The sequence below is a fragment of the Camelina sativa genome, chromosome 11 (assembly GCF_000633955.1).
Source record: "Camelina sativa cultivar DH55 chromosome 11, Cs, whole genome shotgun sequence".
NCBI classification, from domain to species: Eukaryota; Viridiplantae; Streptophyta; class Magnoliopsida; order Brassicales; family Brassicaceae; genus Camelina; species Camelina sativa.
The window spans coordinates 10844277-10863733 of NC_025695.1; the positions used below are offsets into that span (position 1 = coordinate 10844277).

The 19457-nt window shown below is 37.7% G+C and overlaps 4 protein-coding genes and 1 non-coding gene across 7 annotated transcripts; 4 read left to right on the forward strand and 1 right to left on the reverse strand.

Moving 5' to 3' along the window:
- LOC104722811 lies at positions 20 to 2651 on the reverse strand. Of its 2 annotated transcripts, none has more exons than XM_010441048.2 (5): positions 2098 to 2651; positions 981 to 1433; positions 573 to 882; positions 359 to 484; positions 20 to 259 (listed from the first exon to the last, which is right to left on the reverse strand). In XM_010441048.2, exons 1-5 carry the CDS (start codon positions 2527 to 2529, stop codon positions 246 to 248), a joined length of 1335 nt encoding a protein of 444 aa, XP_010439350.1. In that variant the 5' UTR covers positions 2530 to 2651; the 3' UTR covers positions 20 to 245. The 2 variants fall into 2 exon arrangements, with proteins under 2 accessions (XP_010439350.1, XP_010439351.1); XM_010441049.2 differs by having other exon boundaries at positions 404 to 484; positions 2098 to 2650.
- On the forward strand, positions 1505 to 1591 carry TRNAY-GUA. Its single transcript is given in 2 exon segments — positions 1505 to 1541; positions 1556 to 1591. It is a non-coding gene; the product is annotated as a tRNA-Tyr (tRNA).
- On the forward strand, positions 4669 to 7860 carry LOC104722813 (ubiquinol oxidase 4, chloroplastic/chromoplastic-like). 2 transcript variants are annotated; one of them, XM_010441053.2, is made up of 9 exons: positions 4669 to 5020; positions 5128 to 5320; positions 5436 to 5529; positions 5912 to 6027; positions 6115 to 6223; positions 6353 to 6421; positions 6573 to 6644; positions 6748 to 6795; positions 7434 to 7860. In XM_010441053.2, the coding sequence occupies exons 1-9, from the start codon at positions 4872 to 4874 to the stop codon at positions 7637 to 7639; spliced, it is 1056 nt and encodes a 351-aa protein (XP_010439355.1). In that variant the 5' UTR covers positions 4669 to 4871; the 3' UTR covers positions 7640 to 7860. The 2 variants fall into 2 exon arrangements, with proteins under 2 accessions (XP_010439355.1, XP_010439354.1); XM_010441052.2 differs by lacking the exon at positions 7434 to 7860 and adding an exon at positions 7028 to 7297 and having other exon boundaries at positions 4670 to 5020.
- Positions 9080 to 10182, forward strand: LOC104722814 (LON peptidase N-terminal domain and RING finger protein 3-like). Its single transcript, XM_010441054.2, has one exon. The coding sequence runs from the start codon at positions 9227 to 9229 to the stop codon at positions 9887 to 9889; it is 663 nt and encodes a 220-aa protein (XP_010439356.1). The 5' UTR covers positions 9080 to 9226; the 3' UTR covers positions 9890 to 10182.
- On the forward strand, positions 16056 to 17945 carry LOC104722815 (iron-sulfur cluster assembly protein 1-like). Its single transcript, XM_010441055.2, has 3 exons — positions 16056 to 16443; positions 16868 to 16922; positions 17508 to 17945. Exons 1-3 carry the CDS (start codon positions 16146 to 16148, stop codon positions 17656 to 17658), a joined length of 504 nt encoding a protein of 167 aa, XP_010439357.1. The 5' UTR covers positions 16056 to 16145; the 3' UTR covers positions 17659 to 17945.

The window sequence follows — 19457 nt, forward strand, 5'->3', positions numbered from 1 at the left end:
CAAAAACAGATCAGACATCTATATAGATACATATATACTGCCATGCACGTACATTTTTTGTATTTAATCAAAAATAATAGTTTGTCATATCTCCATATCTGTAATCAAACACGCAAGGAGGAAGAGACATCTCCTTGCCTCTTATGAAAAATCTCTACGGTCTTCGTCATATCTTCGAGAGAAACATCATGCCAAAACGATTCAATGCTGCATATATGTATATATGAATTACCAAATACTTTGGTTCATGGTATATTCACTGTCACAAAACCAAAAAACAAATATTACAAAAGATTAAACATTGGTAAAAGAGAAGATCCTTTGGGAAACAAGAGAAACCGGTTTTAAGCCAATATACCGATCGTTTTATTGAGCAACCATAGTAGAAGAGCGAGTTCAATACCGAAAATCGTATGCAACCATGATCTATCTACTAGGAACCCATACACAGTGATCCCAGCTTTGTTGTTCTCTAGATACGTCACTGCAATAAAGAAGAACAACAACGTCATCTAAAGTTTTTGTAATTTTGTTGAATGCTATATCAAATTATGCATATGAAATAAACTTACCTAGAGCTTGACGTTTTTGGTAAGAAATTGTATTAGCGTAGATGGGATGTATCTTGGTATTATCAAGATCATCGTCTCCTTCTCCTTCTTCATCATCAGATGTATCCATCGCATTAATGCCACATGGAGAAATTTGTGATTCAATCATGGAACCAGTAGGGGTTTCCCCATCAAGATGGTCGAACGAGTCAACTGTTGCGCAAACGTTCCATTTAGCTGCAAGGCTGGTTACGGATTGAGCTTTGTGAGTTATCTTCGTTGCACTTCTCAAACATATGAATACTCCTGTAACCAAACTCAACGAACATAACTGTATATACACCAAAACATTACAAAAAGACATTTATTAGTGATGAGTTCAATCCGAATAAACAGAACAAGAAAACAGAACCGGAGAGAAGCTCTTACCGCGAGCTCGCCAACTTCATATATATTAACAGCAATACTAGCTCTCGTAGTGGTAAGCAAAGCCATGAACTGAGTAGCAGTAACAAGAACCAAAGACAAAAGAATGAACCTCCTGAACCGATGGCTAACAATCCTCAGATTACGACGGATCTTTTGATGCTCGCCGAGAGCTGACCTAACGTCAGCGATCTCAGAGGCGAAGCAACGTGCGAAATCCTCGAGACGAAGAGTCTGAAGATGACAAGTGATCTGGTAGAGAATGCAGACGACGATGAAGATGGTGTTACGGTAAAGCCAAGAAGAGAGCTGGAGAGTGAATGCGACGACGTGGCTAAGAACAGGGTTGATGATGTAAGGAATCTGGTTAAAGCCAGAGATGTACCACCAGATTCTGTAGATTGCTTCGAGCGTTAGTGATGGGAGGACGAAGATCATTAGCCGTTTTAGCGATCTCTGCATCATCCAGAAACAGAGCAAAACATATTTATTAAATATAAATAACTTAAAGCGAAAGAAAGCAACATCCGACCTTAGCTCAGTTGGTAGAGCGGAAGACTGTAGTCTGTGACAGATAAATCTTTAGGTCGCTGGTTCGATTCCGGCAGGTCGGATTTTTTTGGTTATTTTTTTAAATTATTACAAAAAAGACAAAACAACGTCACACTTTAACACACAAAAAGACAAAACAGTGTCGGCTAGAAAATTAAAAATGTCCAGTGACGTAATTTTCTGTTCACTGAACTTTTTTCAAATACTCATTGATTATTTTGCATAATTTCAAACTGTTTTAAAGAAACACGAAAAACAAAACATTTCTAAAACGAATATTAATATTTTTTTTGTAGTAATATTTTGTAAAGCTTTAAATTTTTTGAAAACAGGCAAATGTTTTTTGTTTTCTTTATATTCTTAGTGAAAACAAAATTAGTAAATGATTATTTGTTGCGTTTACTAAAACTCTCGAATAAAAAAAGAGACTACGAAATTAGTATAATATAAGTTCAGTTTGGTAAAGGTTCTTAGGTTTGCAGAAACATCTCTAATTCCAAAATTAACAACGATTACAAAATGAAATTTAATTAGCGGGTGAGATTAAAAGCAAAGAAAGGAACAAAACCTGAATCTCAGCTTCGTGTTCGATCCTAACTTTGTCGCTGACATCCCAAAGCTTATCAAGAAACAAGAACCGTCTCATCCCAAACTTCCTCGACCAAATCGAGAGGCTAACGAACGAGATTCCCGCGAATATCGATAAAGAAAGCTGTACCACGGCGTCGTAGGGCCGTCGGTGGTGGAAATCGCAGTCGGAGCAGACGAGCAAGAAGTGAGAGATCATCGGAACGATGACGACGAGGAGGAAGAATACAGACCACGAAAGCAGAGCCGTGCCGCAATTCGACTGGTCGAACCATAGCACGAGGGACATGAACGTGAACCGTGACGCTGGAAACTCCGGTTGCGATTTGTTGTTGTTGATCGCGCTTGGTCGGTTCGGCGTCTCCCGGAGCAGATGCTCCCGTGATCCTCGCTCCGATGTTGCGTTCGCCATGAGATTTTAGGGAAAGATTCAAAGAGGGAAAAATGGGAAAAGGGCAACAAAAAATAAAGTCGCGTTTGATTGGTTTTGTTGTAAGCTATACCATACCTGTAAATCTTGTTTAAATAGTAAAATTTACGAAACTTTTATGTATGATTAATTTAAAGACAAAACACGTATTAACATAGTACTTATATTATTAGTTTTCAGATATTATGTGGGTTCTTTTTTTTTTTTGGTGGCTGCTAGTAGTTGGAATTTGGAAAGGTTATTTTTCACTTCCTGTTTAATATCTTAAATAATAATTTTAAAGGGTGTGGTATAGTGTCACTAAAAATATTGCGTGTTCTATTTTATTCAGGTGTTTACTGTTTATGAATTTGTCTTCATATGCTGAGTAGTTTCCAGCTGAATTGGTAAAAGAAAACAGATGGATTAGCTCCAAACTTAGCTTAATTATTTTCTCTAGAAAAATAATTATTTTAGTAATAAGTAATAACAATTAGTAATTCGTAATTATATTGAACTTTTTCACATTCCTGATTAGTGAATTAGAGTAATTTGTGGAAAAGTGTTGTCCGTGACTGAACGGAATCAAATATTTTAGTCCCCTCTCTTATTACTTGGTCGCTAGGAGTGTTTGGTTGTGTGACTCAATCACGAGTTAGAGGCGCGTTCTCGTTGTCGACATATCCTTGGATCTGTCGATGGTCGTCGATTAAAGTCAGGTTCTGCAAGAAAAGAAAGGTGTTTAACACGTTCCAAAGATAACGGTTCTGAATAAACAAACATTCCAAAAAAAATATCACCTTCTTCATGGTTCGCTAAGGTTATGCACTATCTTCGACACTTTGACGATGCGGAGGATTTTGAGGAAACAAACATTTGGACGGTGCGGAGAAAATACGCTAGATCTGAAAGCATTGATAAAAAAAATCTATACATGTTGTTAGGGTTTCACTAGTAAAGAGCAGGCCCCAATATGAAAGGCCATCGATAGGAAAAAGATGTTGGGTTTTAGTATTTTGGGTAAATTTAGTTCAAAATACAAAGAGTTGTATTAAACTTGTATTTTAGAAGATTGTAGAGTATTTTTAAAATTATTTGTTACTCGATTGGTTTTTTTTTTAATAATCTTCTAAAGTCCTATGTTATTCAATTTGTAAAATCATTTAAAATAATTTACAATCTCTTGTTATTCAATCAATGATTTACAAAATTTACTTAAAACCTACTGTTATTCAAAATATCACAATTTTTGTTTTTAAATGCTACTTCGAATGATTCTACAAAACTGAGATTTGATTCTTGAAAAATGGTAAATTTAAACGATCCAAAAATCACCTTCATCATGGTTCGTTAAGGTTACCCACTATTTTCGAAAATTGGACAATGCGGAGGATTTTGAGGAAACAAACACTTGGTTAGTGCGGAGCAAAACATGATAGATCTGAAAGCATTGATAAAAACAAATTCATACATGTTTTTAGGGTTTCACTAATAAAGAGCAGACCCAAACCCAATATGAAAGGCCATGGATGTATACAGTTATTGTTTCCTTAATTTTTTTTGGTTTTTAATTTAATTTTGATTTATTTTTTAAATTAAATATTAGATAGAAGATTTTGATTGGTTGTGAGAAAATGGGGTGAATACAAGTATTTATAAATTCTAATGAAAAATACTTAAGTATTTATCAATTGCTTGTATTCATCTCCTCTCTTCTCAACCAATTAGAATTTTTTAATCTAATATTTTATTTAAAAAAATTAATTAAAATTAATAATCAAAACAAATTAAGGAAACAAATTTTGTATACTTTTAATTAATGAAAGTTAAATATCTTTCTATAGAGAAAAATTGTTTTAGTATTCGTAACAATTAGTATTTCGTATAATTATATTTAACTTTTTTCATATATGTGTGATTAATTTTAATTACAATTACAAAGGTCATTTTGATGAATTCACGGGATTAAATATCAAGTAACCTAGTCATACAGTAGTAGTTAGAAATGGTAGTTATTTTCACGGGTTATAAAATCAGATGATGACGTGTCCCATATTTTTAGGGCCGTTATAGCCCATAAGTTAATCAAAGGCCCAGTGTACATAACCCGAGTCGGATCATTTTGAGCTAAATCGGATCCTGTTTTTTTAGGTAGGATATTTCTCCGGCCGATTTGTTGGACGCGTCGACGTCGATGGGCATGTGGAGCGAACCCAGAATATCCGCCCACCTTAGGGAACCGTCATTATTCGTCTAAAATTCTCAAAATTTTTCTCCATTTCTACCAAAAAGCTCCAACCTTTACTTTTTCTTTCCTGTGAATTCTCTGCTTTTCTGATTCCGATATGGCGGCGGCGACTATGGCGATCTCAGGCATCTCGTCTCGTATGTTGGCGATTTCACAGCCTTTGGTTACACTTCGTCCCGTTTCGTACAGTTCCTCTCACCGATTGCTCTGTCATCGTCATCTCTCTTCTAGTCGCCTGCTCTTAAGGTGTGCCTTACTTTAGCTACAGATGATTTTTTAAATTGATTTGGTGTCGTCACGTGTTCTTATGAAAAGGGTTTTAATTTTTTATTTATTATGAATTAAAAATTCAGGAACAAGCATCGAGTTCAAGCAACGATTTTGAAAGAGGATGAGGAGAAAGTTGTGGTGGAGGAATCATTTAAAGCAGAGACTTTTACTGGTAAAGAACCACTTGGGGAGGAGTCAAATACGAGTTCTTCTTCGACTAGTGCGTTTGAGTCATGGATCATCAAGCTCGAGCAAGGAGTTAATGTCTTCCTTACTGTAAGGCTTTTTTTTTTTTTTATCTTAATCGTTGTGTCTTACTAGAAAGTTAGAATGTTTGGTTTGTGTGTTCATGTGTTTTGATGTTGTCTTGTTTCGTGTTTTCCCCTTTCAGGACTCGGTGATTAAGATACTTGACACACTGTACCGTGATCGAACCTATGCAAGGTTCTTTGTTCTTGAGACGATTGCTAGAGTGCCTTATTTTGGTAAGTACATCTATCTGTAATTTCAGTTCCTTCAAATGTGTGCAAGTAACATTTAGCTTAGTATTAAGAGCTAGTCATCAGGTAAGATTGTGAATGTCACTTGTGATATATGCAAAAAGAACATTGACAGAATAGTGTTCAAGGAATATATATATATATATATATGTCTTCTTCCTTATTTCATAGTTGAACTCATTACAAGTATAGTAACTCTTAACAACCAAAGGCGATTCAACCATAATCCTCTTTGTGGAATATAGGATATGTGGTGTGAATCAAATCTTGTTTTTTTTCGTGTTTATCAACAGTTATGAATCTGGATGACAAATGAAAGTTGTTTAGTGGCTAGAACCTAATGTTTCTTTCTGTATTCTCCTTACAGCCTTTATGTCTGTGCTACACATGTATGAGACCTTTGGTTGGTGGAGGAGAGCAGATTATTTAAAGGTACACTTTGCTGAGAGCTGGAATGAGATGCATCACTTGCTCATAATGGAAGTAAGAACCAGTTTTTCCCTTCTCTACGAGTTGCATACTCTTAACTCGCATAGTTGGTTAAAGTAACACAAATGATTCTAATCACAGGAATTGGGTGGAAACTCTTGGTGGTTTGATCGTTTTCTGGCCCAGCACATAGCGACCTTCTATTACTTCATGACAGTGTTCTTGTATATCATAAGCCCTAGAATGGCATGTAAGTTTCCTTTTCCCGTAAACTATAATCTTATCATGACCTTCTAGAAAGTAGCAGAGAATTGATGCAACAGAGAAAAATTTGGCTTCTGGTCTACATGACTTCATTAACCGTTTGTTACCAATGCAGATCACTTTTCGGAATGTGTGGAGAGTCATGCTTTTGAGACTTATGATAAATTTCTTAAGGCCAGTGGAGGTTGGTTTCCAATTTTCAAGAATGCCTTTTCTTTCTTTCTCCAACATTCGGAGTACCATTTAGTTGTTAATGGATTTATTGCGTTGATATATCACACAAAATTCTTCAACGATATTTTACGTTCTGATTTTTTTGTGGTTTCCCTAAACAGAGGAGTTGAAGAATATGCCAGCACCTGATATCGCAGTAAAATACTATACCGGAAGTGACTTGTACTTATTTGGTGAGTTTATCCTTCCGGATTATGTCACTCTTCTCCAGAGTTTTAGAGGTTTCTTTTCTTTGATTAGTAGTCTCTCAAACTGGCACATGTATGTTGTCTGCAGATGAGTTCCAAACATCCAGAGCTCCCAACACTCGAAGACCAGTAATAGGTAGCAATTTTAGTTTGTTCTTTTAATCTCTGAATTAAATCCACTAATTGCTAAAAAGGTTTATGATCCATGGTTGTGAGTCAACGTTCTAGAAAAGAACTGAGCTTTTTGTCTACTATACGTATGAATGGAGCATTGTTCTCAATTTTTTGACTTGCTTTAGTGTTGGTGTTAGATTAAGAATCTATATAACGTTGTTGCTGTTGTTTTCTTTGTGGTTATGGTTGGACAGAGAATCTATATGATGTGTTTTTGAATATAAGAGACGATGAAGCAGAACACTGCAAGACAATGAAAGCATGTCAGACACTGGGGAGCCTACGTTCTCCACACTCCATAATAGAAGATGATGCTGAAGAAGAATCAGGCTGTGTTGTTCCTGAGGGGGCTCATTGCGAAGGTATCGTAGACTGCATCAAGAAATCCATTACGAGTTAAATTACTAAAATAGAAAGGAAACTAAAAAAAAAAGATTGTTTTGTATCAGCTTATTATGAAGAATTAGGTGNGAGCTTTTGTCTACTATACGTTTGGATGGAGCATTGTTCTCAGTCTGTGACTTGCATTAGTGTTGGTGTTAGATTAAGAATCTATATAACGTTGTTGCTGTTGTTTTCTTTGTGGTTATGGTTGGACAGAGAATCTGTATGATGTGTTTGTGAATATAAGAGACGATGAAGCAGAACACTGCAAGACAATGAAAGCATGTCAGACACTGGGGAGCCTGCGTTCTCCACACTCCATTATAGAAGATGATGCTGAAGAAGAATCAGGCTGTGTTGTTCCTGAGGCGGCTCATTGCGAAGGTATCGTAGACTGCATCAAGAAATCCATTACGAGTTAAATTACTAAAATAGAAAGGATTAAAAAAAAAGATTGATTGTAATTGTATCAGCTTATTATGAAGAATTAGGTATAATTCCCATAGACTTGGGAATAAAGGAAAAAGTGTGAAATTCCCATCATCGTTATGTGTGGGAGAGAATCAAATACCCATATTATGTAAATTTGCTATGATGAGCTTAATATTATTATCCAATTCATTGGAGACAAGTTGTGGTTGCATAGTCGGTTTCCATTTATATTTCACAGGAGTAATTTACCAATTTATAGGCGCTTCTATTTCTAAAAGCTCAATCATATTTGGTGTCAGAAGAGAGGCATAAGCGCAAATACTAATGACAATGTTAATCAAAGGGTAACTAATGGGCAATAGGAGCAATACACTTTCTTCGAATGAATAGTAGTAATGCGTAATTTGACATTATAAAGATGGCAAAAATGCTCAAGTACAAAATCATTGAATGTATCATTCTCTAAAGAGAAGAAAGTGTATTGTTGGTATTAGCGTTTAGAATCACCTTCTCCCATTTTTTACTTTTGTTGGGTTATGTTGGGGTGAGTGTTGCGCAAAGACGACGTCGTGTATGGGGGGACATTTCACGTGGGGGAAAAAAAAAAGCCTTAATTCATGCGCCCCCTCTCTTTATTATTTCTTTCCTTTTTCTTTCGATTTTTCAAATTATTTTTACGCGGGTTTAAATAACACAAATAGTTTCCCGCCCAAAAGGGTGTACCGTGAATTTTTTTTTTCTCCCGGTGGTTATGAGATTTTCATCAGTCTTGTAAAACTTGCACTAATCAAATTTGAATCTCTTTATTCATCGGTTTTGATTGCTAGTTGTACCATCGATGGATGATTTATTTAATCATTAATAATAGGGTTTGAACTTTGAACTGTGATGGATGACTTTTTTTTTTCGTTGGTGACATAAATTGTAGTTATTCTTCGATGTTACCATAATAATGACTTTTTGTTTCTTTTTGAGTTTTTGTTAAACAACAAATCTAGTCGTACAGTTACAGAAATACCATAATAATGACTTTTTGTTTCTATCAGAAATTCAGAAGAACTATCATTATAGTTGGAAGCATGCACCCCGACATACCTTTATATATTGATTAGTTCTTGTTAACAATGACGTAGATACACTTTTTTGCCAATATGATTTGAAAGTATATATACTCAACTTTTAGATGGTTGAAAAATATCTTAAAGATAATGTATTCCATAATATTTGATTCCCCTAATACTCTTATAGTCTTATTTAAGTGGGATAAAAATATTTAATGTTGTTTGCATTAGTAACCAACCGAATCAAATCGTTATAACTGTTTATAATTATGAAGATTTGTTTAATAAATACTGGTAATATTTACTCTAAAATAATAGTATTTTTTTAAAAAATGTGAAAGTAAAAAAAAAAAAAAAAAACTCTGAAAACTTGCTTTATAATGTCATCATCACTGCGAGACCCAAAGATCTGAACAGTCTCTCTCTCTCTCTCTCATGGCTGAGCTGATCTGTCTCTTTTACTGGTGATATATTCCGTTTCGCCATCGGAGAATCTCTGTAACTGATCAGCAGTCGATGATGAGTGAACTCGATCTCGGAACGAGTCAGAGGATTACAGAGACACACCGCGCCACGCCTACGACGACGTTTCTTGATTTGCTCCGTCGTCAGATGAGCGGTCACGATCTCACCAGGAGGAAACGCACTCTCAAAGAACGGCTGAGATTCAAATGCATCGGCGGATGCTGCGGTCCGACCTGGAGTCTCCGTCTAACTAACAACGACGCCGGCACTCTCCACAGTCAAAGCTCCAGAGACGACGCCGAAATCGAAGAACAAACCGAAACCGGAATCGTTCCCGAATCGGGTTCGGGTATGAATCTCGCGACGGCGTTAGAGGCGGAGAGATATAATAACCGCGGAGGAGAATCGACGGAAGCGGAAGTAGATATGACGCCGACGAGAGTTTCGTTGATGAGATTGCTTGAGGAGACGGCGGAGAGAGCCGCTCATGACGACGGAGGAGGAGGAAAGGAGACGGAGATAATAACGGCGTCAATGGGGACGTTAACGGGTAATGATTCGGTGTGTTGCGTGTGTATGGTAAGAAAGAAAGGTGCTGCGTTTATCCCATGTGGTCATACTTTTTGCAGAGTCTGCTCTAGAGAACTCTGGCTTAACCGTGGATCGTGTCCTCTCTGTAACCGTCCGATCATTGAGATACTCGATATCTTTTGAAAAAACGATCGGACGGCTTTAAGTCCTCGATCCACGTGTGAGTAAATTCAGCGAGTATGAGAGTAAAATCGAGTGTATAGAAGTGTAAGAAGTATAGAAGAGTAAATCGAATAGATAAGAGAGTGTAGAAGAAGAATTGTAACTTCTTACTTGATATGGTTCCTAGGTACAAGCTAATTATAGACAATTTACAAAGGGAATATTCCTAGAAGATATTATGCACAATTACACATAATGATAGTGGCATCCTTCCTTAAGCTAGACATGTGATCTTTGTTTGACTTAAACTCTCTCACTTGCATCAAACTCGCTAACGTCTCTTTGGAGTAAGGATCTAGATGTTCCTTGGCCGTTGGAGACATATCTTCATGGACTGGACTTGTGGACCCTTCAAATGGTACGAACGGCCCATGTCGCACATTGTACGGACGTATGGACATGATGGTTGTACGGACATGGTGTGTGAGTTCTCATACTCCCCCTCAAGCTTAATCGTATAAAGTTATTGATTAAGCTTGGACTAACGAACACCCACCTCATTAAAAACCTTAGTATAGAAAACCACTTGGGAAAAACTATACATAAGGGAAAAAGAGTGTAGGTGCCATGTTGAGAAAACTCATGGTCGAGTAAGGTCTTTAAGACTGAGCTTAGAGTGAATGTACTCACATACTTGTGGACTGGATGCCTTGGTAAGGATATCAGTTAGTTGTTCAGAGCTGTTGGTGTGGCATGGAAGAGTGACCCCAAGCTGAATCTGTTCTCGCACCTTGTGGTAATCAACTTCAATGTGTTTTGTCCTCTCGTGGAACACCGAGTTTGTGGCTATGTGAATGGCTGCTTCATTGTCACAGTGCACCGTGATAGGATTTGAAGACTCAGTTCCAAGATCCTTTAGTAATGCTTTCAACCACATCAATTCGGTAGTTAGCTTCCTCATGGCTCTATATTCGGCTTCAGCACTTGATAGTGACACCACCTTTTGTTTCTTTCTTTTCCATATGACTAGGTTGCCTCCTAAGAATGTGCAATATCCAGTGGTAGATCGACGATCCTCACAGTCTCCTGCATAGTCAGCATCGCAATATCCCACCAATTCAGTGTTTTCATTCCTTCCCATCTAAATGCCTTGTCTCGGTGAACCCTTGATGTACTTGAGGATCCGATTCACCATGTTCCAGTGATGTATGGTTGGGTTTTGCATGTGTTGGCTCACCTGGTTCACAGTAAAGCAAATATCATGTCGAGTAATGGTAAGGTATATGAGCTTACCTACTAATCGCCGATATCTTGTAACATTTTCGAATGGAGCTTCAAGCTCCCCCTTTCCTCTTGTATTATAGTTTTCTTCAAGTGGTGTTGTCACTGCCTTTGATCCGAGTTTCCCTGCTTCACTCAAAAGATCAAGAGCATATTTCCTTTGTGATAGAAATAAACCCTCATTAGACCTATATACTTTTATCCCATAAAGTATTTAAGCTCTCCTAGATCTTTAATGTCAAAGACTGATTTAAGAAAGTCTTTAGTATCCTTGATGCCTACCTTGTCACTTCCAGATATGATGATATCATCAACATATACTAGAATGACTACAATACCTTTGTCGCTTGGCAATGTGAAGAGGGTGTGATCAGCCTCAGATTTGCGAAAGCCTCTCCCAAGTAAGGTAGTGCTCAGTTTGTGGTACCATGCTCTTGGTGATTGTTTTAAACCATAAATAGCCTTGTTGAGCTTGAAGACTTTACCCGGACCAATAGTATCTTCTAAGCCAGGCGGAGGTCGCATGTATACTTCATCTTCGAGTTCACCCTGTAAGAATGCATTCTTGACATCCATTTGCCAAAGTTCCCAATCCAGGTTAGTCGCCAATGAGAGAACAACCTGGACCGTGTGTAATTTGGCAACCGAGCAAACGTAGCAAGGTAGTCCTCCCCATACGTTTGTGTGAATCCTCGTGCGACCAGCCTCGCTTTGTATCGTTCAATCTCCCCATCACTCTTGTAGTTGATAATAAAGATCCATCGAGAGATGACAGCCTTCTTTCCTCTTGGTAAATCCGACTCGTCCCATGTGTTGTTTTGCTCCATGGCCGTTTTCTCGGCGCTGATCGCATCACGCCACACCTTATATTCCTTGGCTTCGTCATAGGTTTGTGGTACCCAATGTTTGTCAACTTGGCTGAGGAAAGCCTCGTGTTCCAGGGGAAAATGAGCAAGGGTACAAACAGCTAGGATTGGATGGGCAACAACAACATTGTTGTATCAAATTTGAGCTGTTGCTGGGTCAAATTTGAGCCGTTGACTTTGCCGTAAGGGAATGATTTCCTCATGATCATTCTCTTCTTCTTCAACTTCATTTGGTGTATTTTCTGTCTCAGGGTGAATATCGGTTTCCATGTGTTGGAGTTCTTCTCCATTGGCATGTGTTGTGTCTATCGTGTTGGGACCATGGTTGGCTGTAGTTGGTGGACTTGAGTCGGCATCCACAGGTGAAATGGGCCCACATGGTGAGTTTGGCTCCGCTGGATGTTGTTTTTCCCGATCATTTTCGACCCCTAGTCGCTCGAGGATGATCCGAAGGTTCCTTGTTCGATCGAATGACGAGGGAGACAAGTCGCAAAGGTCTTCCCAATTTCTCTGGCCATAGTATCCTTGAGATTCGACAAACTTCACATCACGAGAAACTAGAACTCGCCTTGTTTCAGGATCATAACATTTGTAGCTTTTTTGTGTGGTAGATTAGCCAATAAACATCCCTTTGGTACTTTTGGCATCCAGCTTATCCCGTAATTCTCCTGATCTTAAGACAAAGCAAACACAACCAAATACTCGTAGGTGATCAAATGTAGGTTGTTCTTTGTTTAGTACCTTAAATGGAGAGACATCTTGCAAAATCTTTGTGGGGGTACGGTTGATTAGATAACACGCCGCAAGAACCGCATCACCCCAGAAACGTTTTGGGACGTTTGTGTGAAACATCATGGACCTAGCCACTTCCATTAGGTGTCTATTCTTTCTTTCAGCCACATCATTCTGTTGTGGAGTGTAGGGACAGCTTGTTTGATGAATTATGCCATATTTGTTGAGGTGTTGTTTGAAAGCATGACTTGTATACTCCCCACCATTATCTGATCTCAAAATCTTAATCTTTGCATTATAATGGTTAGTGACATAATTTTGAAAACTAATAAAAGCTTCAAGAACTCTATTTTTAGAAGGGAGCAAGGTTAGCCAAGTATACTTAGATTTTTCATCAATAAAAGTAAAAAAATATTTTTGATTTTCTCTAGATAAACATGGAGATGTCCAAACATCAGAATGAACCATATCAAAACAATTCCCATAAATAGTCAAAAACTTAGAAAAAACAGATTTGCAATGTTTACCAAGGATAAAAGTCTCACACTCATCATTTTTAAAAGAAATACTTTGAAATATTAGTTCTAGAGCTCGAGAATGAGGATGTCCTAGTCTGGCATGCCAAATAACATTGTTTGCTTTAACATTAATTGAACTAAAACACGATAAATTAGAAGAAGGTGGATTCAAGTCTTTAAGCAAGTAGAGATCATCTTGAGTACCACCTTGGCCAAGGATTTTACTTGTCTCAATATCCTGAAAATATACATCATTAGGACCAAATATAGCATAACAATTTAAATCAATGGTAGCTCTTTTAACCGACAATAAATTTGAGGTGAAGCTAGGAATATAAAAAGCTTTAGAGGTTTTATCAAATAATTTCAAGTTGCCTATTCCTTTAACTGGAACTTTTTCACCATTAGCTATAACCACATTCCCTATAGCAGGTTTAATATCACTAATTAACTTAGAGTCACTAATCATATGATGTGATGCACCTGAATCAACAATAAGTGGTTTTGTGGGTTTTAAAGCAAGATAAGAGTTACCGGAGGCTTCCTTGAGAGCTTTGATGAGTGCATCAAGGTCTGATCTCCTCACCAGCTCAGAAGAAGCTGCTAGAGCAGTTCCATTTCCTCCGGAGACTTGATGGTTTGGTTCGGAGGTTGTCCCTTCGCTCACCATGGTCACTTGATGAGCCCTTGGTCCTCCACGGTTATTCATGGGCCGGTTAACTCGGAGATGAGGGTGGAGAATCCAGCACCGGCTCTTGAAATGGCAAACCTTCTTACAATGATCACAAACAAGTGGATTTTTGTCGTCCTGTTTGTAGTAGCCTTTGTTTGCGGAAGCTATCTCCACCTTGTTGGCGGTTACTAGCTCTCCTTTGCCTCCAAATAGTCCAATAGATCTGTGTTCCTTCTGTATTTGGTTGCATACGTCGTCGAGGCTTGGAAGCTTGTCTGACCTCAAAATGTGTTTGATGAGATCATTGTAAGACGGGTTCAAAGTGAGATGTAGGCCGAATACTTTGTCTTGTTCACGCCTCTCATTTAAGATCACCGGTTCTATGGTCGCCGGTCGGAGCATCTCGAGTTCAGCCCAAAGAGATCTAAACTTTCCAAAATGTTTGGTGAACTCCATGTCTTCTTGGTTGAGGTTATTTATGGCTCGCTTAATCTCAAAGATTCGGTTGACATTGGTAACATTTCCAAAAACATTTTGGAGAGTGTCCCATAGATCCTTTGCGGTTTCACAATAGGAATAAGCTTCAAGGATTGGAGCATCAAGAGAGTTTTGAATGATGGCAAGAACACTTTGGTCTTCTTGAAACCACTTGTCTTCACTGCTAGTGATACCTTCTTTGCCTTCTTGGGTTGGTATCTCCTTCGGAGCTTCACCCGAAGTAATGTGGGTCCAAAGCCCTCGACCGCACAATGTCGTCTTTGTGGTTCTTGCCCACAGCAGATAGTTCTCTCCTTTGAGAGTAACTGGTACAATCAAGGTCTTAGTGCCTTCCATGTCGAAGTGACCGTTGATTAAAGTTATATTCCAACGGGTAAAGAGAAGAGACTTTCAAAGTCAAAACGGAAAGAGATTGAAGCGAAAGAGATTGAAGCGGAAGAGATTGAAGCGGAAGAGATTGGTGGGTGTGAGATTCAGACTAAGGAGAGTTCTCGCTCTGATACCATGTAAGTTTAGAAAAGAGATAGATATAGCTTAGGGAACAAGTGAAAATCAGCGAGTATGAGAGTAAAATCGAGTGTATAGAAGTGTAAGAAGTATAGAAGAGTAAATCGAATAGATAAGAGAGTGTAGAAGAAGAATTGTAACTTCTTACTTGATATGGTTCCTAGGTATTAAGCTAATTATAGACAATTTACAAAAGGAATATTCGTAGAAGATACTATGCACAATTACACATAATGATAATGACATCCTTCCTTAAACTAGACATGTGATCTTTGTTTGACTTAAACTCTCCCACTTGCATCAAACTGGCTAACGTCTCTTTGGAGGAAGGATCTAGATGTTTGTTAGCCGTTGGAGACATATCTTAATGGACTGGACTTGTGGACCCTTCAAATGGTATGAACATGATGGTTGTACGGACATCGTGTGTGAGTTCTTATATAAAACACCTTAAAATAATCCGAAATCGATGCTTAAAATATATACTTCAGTTACAAATTGTCAGTAATACGGAATTGTTGAAAAGAGTTTTGTAAATTCATAACTAAAATAACCTTAAGAAGATATATGATTTTAACACAAATCGTTTTAAGAACTTCATTGAATAATAACACCCCAACTGTTATTGTAGATGATCAATTATGTTGTATTGTTTGTTTGATTTAGAATTCTTAGTGGGAGTAGATAAACATATATAGTGCGTATTGAGAATCCTTCGTTAGATTTCTTCTTTAGAAAATGTTAAACACATATTTTGTTTAATCAACTTTTAGATACTATATCATTGTTTTTAATCATATCTTAAACCAATTGCATAGTGAAACTTAATTTACCTTTGTTTGTGTTTTGCGAAACACATGTTTCACGATAGAGGGTTGATAAACACAATACGAGCGATTTGTCCTAAACTTCCTCCTAATACATCAATTTGGCATTAGGCTATCAAAAAAATATCAGTGAGAAGAAAAAGTCAAAACTCATCAAAATCCTCAGGTTAGATCAACTTGTCCACGTGTCAAAATCGTCAAAGATATTTTGTTATTCTCAGAACCATCTAAACCATCCACGTGTCACCTCTGTCTGAACCAAACCGCCTTCTTCTTATAGCCTCTTGAAGGAAACCCTCAAAAATTCAATCACATTCCCATTTCCGCGGAACAAAGTATAAACTCGGACGAACCCTAAAAAGAAAAAAGACGACGATGATGCTCAGGCAAGTTGCGAAGAAGGCTTTAGGGCTTACGGCACGTCAATCGACGCCGTGGTCTGTTGGTATCTCCCGTTCTTACCATGAGAACGTCATCGACCACTACGATAACCCCCGCAACGTCGGCTCCTTCGATAAGAATGATCCCACCGTCGGCACGGGGCTCGTAGGAGCTCCTGCGTGCGGTGATGTGATGAAGCTTCAGATCAAGGTCGATGAGAAGACTGGTCAAATCGTTGATGCTCGCTTCAAGACCTTTGGTTGTGGTTCAGCTATCGCTTCTTCATCTGTTGGTATGTTTACCCTCTTCTCTAATTCGTGCTTTTGTTTCGTGCTTTGTTCGATTGAGGATTGAATTAGAAAGATTTGAGATGTGATTTTTTCAATTAGGGATTTTGATTTCTCGAATTGAGGAATTAGGTTTCAGATGTGGAGGCGGTGTTCAAATTAGGGCATGATTAGGAACTGATTGATTAATCGGTTTTTTTTTGTGAATTGAGACGTTGTTGTCATTGATTCAATCGTGTATTTGTAATAGTCGTAATGTCATTGAGAAAGATTTTAACTTTTCGATGCGACATCAGAATCAGATTGTACTGGTTCAGTTTCTGGCTTGTCTTCTATTTGGGTGCAATTTGAGCTATCTTCTCTCTCTGTCATTTCTAGGGGATATGTATCAGTTTTCTAATGTTGATTGATTTATGTTTTTTTTTTCAGCTACTGAATGGGTGAAAGGCAAAGCTATGGAGGATGTCCTGACCATCAAGAACACGTAAGTACTGTTTAGTTCGTCTCTTACATAATCTGGCATTCATACTTCCCAAGATAAGGATGCCTTGTGTTCCTATACATGTTTTGCAAATATTAGCATAGTATGTGATGATTTGTTGCGTAACGTCAATCAGTGTTGTCTAATTTGGGCCAGTCTTCTGATTGATGACATACCAGTTACTGTATTTCATGACTGTTATATCCTGTCTTGAGGAACCCAGTCATTGGAATTTGTCTATTGGTATAGTATTGGTTACTGGTTAGCTTGACCTGTGTTCATATTCATGTTTTGCATATATTATCAAGTGTGATTCATTGTACACTCGTGTTTTCTAATTGGTTAACTCATTGATTGTTGACATGCCAGTTGCTACATCGATCATGACTGTTATATTGTTTAGAGGAACTCAATTATTGGACTTGATCTATTGGTATGAATGGTACATAAGTTTTTGCAACCTATGCGCAGACCTATGACTTCTTTATCGTAGAAAAAGTAATTTTGTGATTTATTTCATGGAGTTTTTCATCTGAAGTGAAGTCCTAAACTGAATGTGTGCTTTTCTCTGTGGTTTTTTTTTGCCAGCGAGATTGCAAAGCATCTGTCTCTCCCACCAGTCAAGCTCCACTGCAGTATGTTGGCGGAGGACGCCATCAAGGCAGCTGTGAAAGACTACAAGGATAAGCGTGTGAAAACAAATGGTGCTGCAGCAGCGGGAGAAACCACACAGGCTTGAGTCCTTTTACTAATGTGTATACCATAGTGTGTATATGATGGTGAAAACAGGGGAGGAGTAGAAGAGGATACATACAACCTGTGGTATGTAATGAAATGTTCTTTCGTAAGTTTCAAGTTTACGAAGTATTTTGTTTGAATAAACTCTGTTGACATCAAACATCCCAAGAATGATTTGCTTTTTCCCCTGTAGTTTTCTACTATTGTTTTGTGTTGTAATGCTTTCTCTCTTCATTGGGAGATGTATAACTTTGAAAGACAAGTCTACAAATTTTCAGTTTTGGTGTTTTCCCATGTCCACATTATAACTCTCTCTCCAAACCACGATACATTTAAATTTATACCTGGTCAAACCACGACACCTTTTTATCTCCAATCAGCTTAGTAAATTTATACCTGGTACAAACCACGACACCTTTTCTCATGTCCACATTGTTTTGAATTCATTTGATGCACCATTTTGTTCAAATATTGATGGAAAGTGGAAACAAAAGAAGTAAAAACTTTCAGAAGTAAAGAGTTAAAAACCGTTCTAAAGCGCCTTGCTGGCGGCCGATCGCACGACATTGAGGTGTTCGGCGCTGTCCTAACACCCCCTAAAAGCATCAGAGGCGAACTTAAGATATCTATAGAAATAAAAGGATCGGATAGCAAACTATTCCTGGCTAGTTCTCTCATACTTGGTCAGTCGGTCTGTCACAAATTTCTCTCTTCTTCGCGCTTTTGAAAAAATAGAAACCCGCCACTGAACGTCAATTTTCCACGTGTCCCTCTCCGGTGCAGCCGGAGACGTTCAAATGTGACTTCGTTTAGGGATTCGTCAAGTATATTGTCAGGTTAAGGTATTTTGAACTCAAATTGACTTCTATCCCAAAAAAACCCAAAATTCTTAGGGTTTTGTAGTAATGGTGTTTGGATCACACAGTTCTCTGTTGTAATTAATCGTTTAAAATTGCTTGCTAGTGGACGTTACTTAACAATTGTTCAGACAAATTTGGTCTGAGCAACATTAAGCTTTGTTTCTAACCAAATTGCTAACGGACTCTAGGACTTTGGTATGAGAATTGAACTAAAAAGTTTCAGTTGATTTTTTTGAGTCATGCGCAATGAGAGATACTCTGTTGATCTGTTCTTTCTCATTGTGACATTTGTTGAAATTGGCAGGTTCATGGATTTTAATATCATTGCAATTTGGAAACACTTTGGCAACAACATGGTGAAGGAGCAAACTAGGCAGTGTGATACTTCATGGGATTTTAAAGACATTACACACAGGTCAGTCTATTACAATGTCTTTCCCTTTGCCCTGTCCCTTTTTATAAAGCTAACACCATTTGATTGCTTCAAAAGCTAATATCAATCAAGAATATATGATCAATCTAGATGAATACTATACCGAAGATGACTACACGTATAGGGAAATATATCGCCTAAAAAATATGCATGGTCCCGGTTTAGAATCTAATTCCTTTTATCTCTCATTTTTCTTCTGCTTCACATACCCGCTAGCTAGTCAATGTTAATAAGTACACACAACATTCTCTTAGTATGTGGATATTGAAGCATTAGCATGTTCTTTTTCATGATCTCCCTCTCAGTTAGATTCTTAATATATATACAGAGTTTAAAAGTTGTTAATGGGGTAGATACTAATTTGGGACCCTTAAGTAAAGCTTCTTAATGCCACGTTTGGTCATAGATATATAATTCTCTTACTCAACCTTTTCGGGACCCAACTATCACATTTCATACCTTATCACCAAAACATAAAATCAATCAATTTTTTTTTTTTTTTTTTTT

Excerpts from the sequence above, each read along its gene's own strand:
- LOC104722815 (XM_010441055.2), top strand. The coding sequence starts at position 16,146 with ATGATGCTCAGGCAAGTTGCGAAGAAGGCTTTAGGGCTTACGGCACGT. Across the intron at positions 16,444-16,867 it reads TATCGCTTCTTCATCTGTTG|CTACTGAATGGGTGAAAGGC; the intron begins GTATGTTTACCC and ends TTTTTTTTTCAG. Across the intron at positions 16,923-17,507 it reads GTCCTGACCATCAAGAACAC|CGAGATTGCAAAGCATCTGT; the intron begins GTAAGTACTGTT and ends TTTTTTTGCCAG.
- LOC104722814 (XM_010441054.2), top strand. The coding sequence starts at position 9,227 with ATGATGAGTGAACTCGATCTCGGAACGAGTCAGAGGATTACAGAGACA.
- LOC104722813 (XM_010441053.2), top strand. The coding sequence starts at position 4,872 with ATGGCGGCGGCGACTATGGCGATCTCAGGCATCTCGTCTCGTATGTTG. Across the intron at positions 6,028-6,114 it reads ATCACTTGCTCATAATGGAA|GAATTGGGTGGAAACTCTTG; the intron begins GTAAGAACCAGT and ends TTCTAATCACAG. Across the intron at positions 6,796-7,433 it reads CACTCGAAGACCAGTAATAG|AGAATCTGTATGATGTGTTT; the intron begins GTAGCAATTTTA and ends ATGGTTGGACAG.
- LOC104722811 (XM_010441048.2), bottom strand. The coding sequence starts at position 2,529 with ATGGCGAACGCAACATCGGAGCGAGGATCACGGGAGCATCTGCTCCGG. Across the intron at positions 883-980 it reads ATGAAGTTGGCGAGCTCGCG|TTATGTTCGTTGAGTTTGGT; the intron begins GTAAGAGCTTCT and ends GTGTATATACAG. Across the intron at positions 485-572 it reads CCAAAAACGTCAAGCTCTAG|TGACGTATCTAGAGAACAAC; the intron begins GTAAGTTTATTT and ends TCTTTATTGCAG.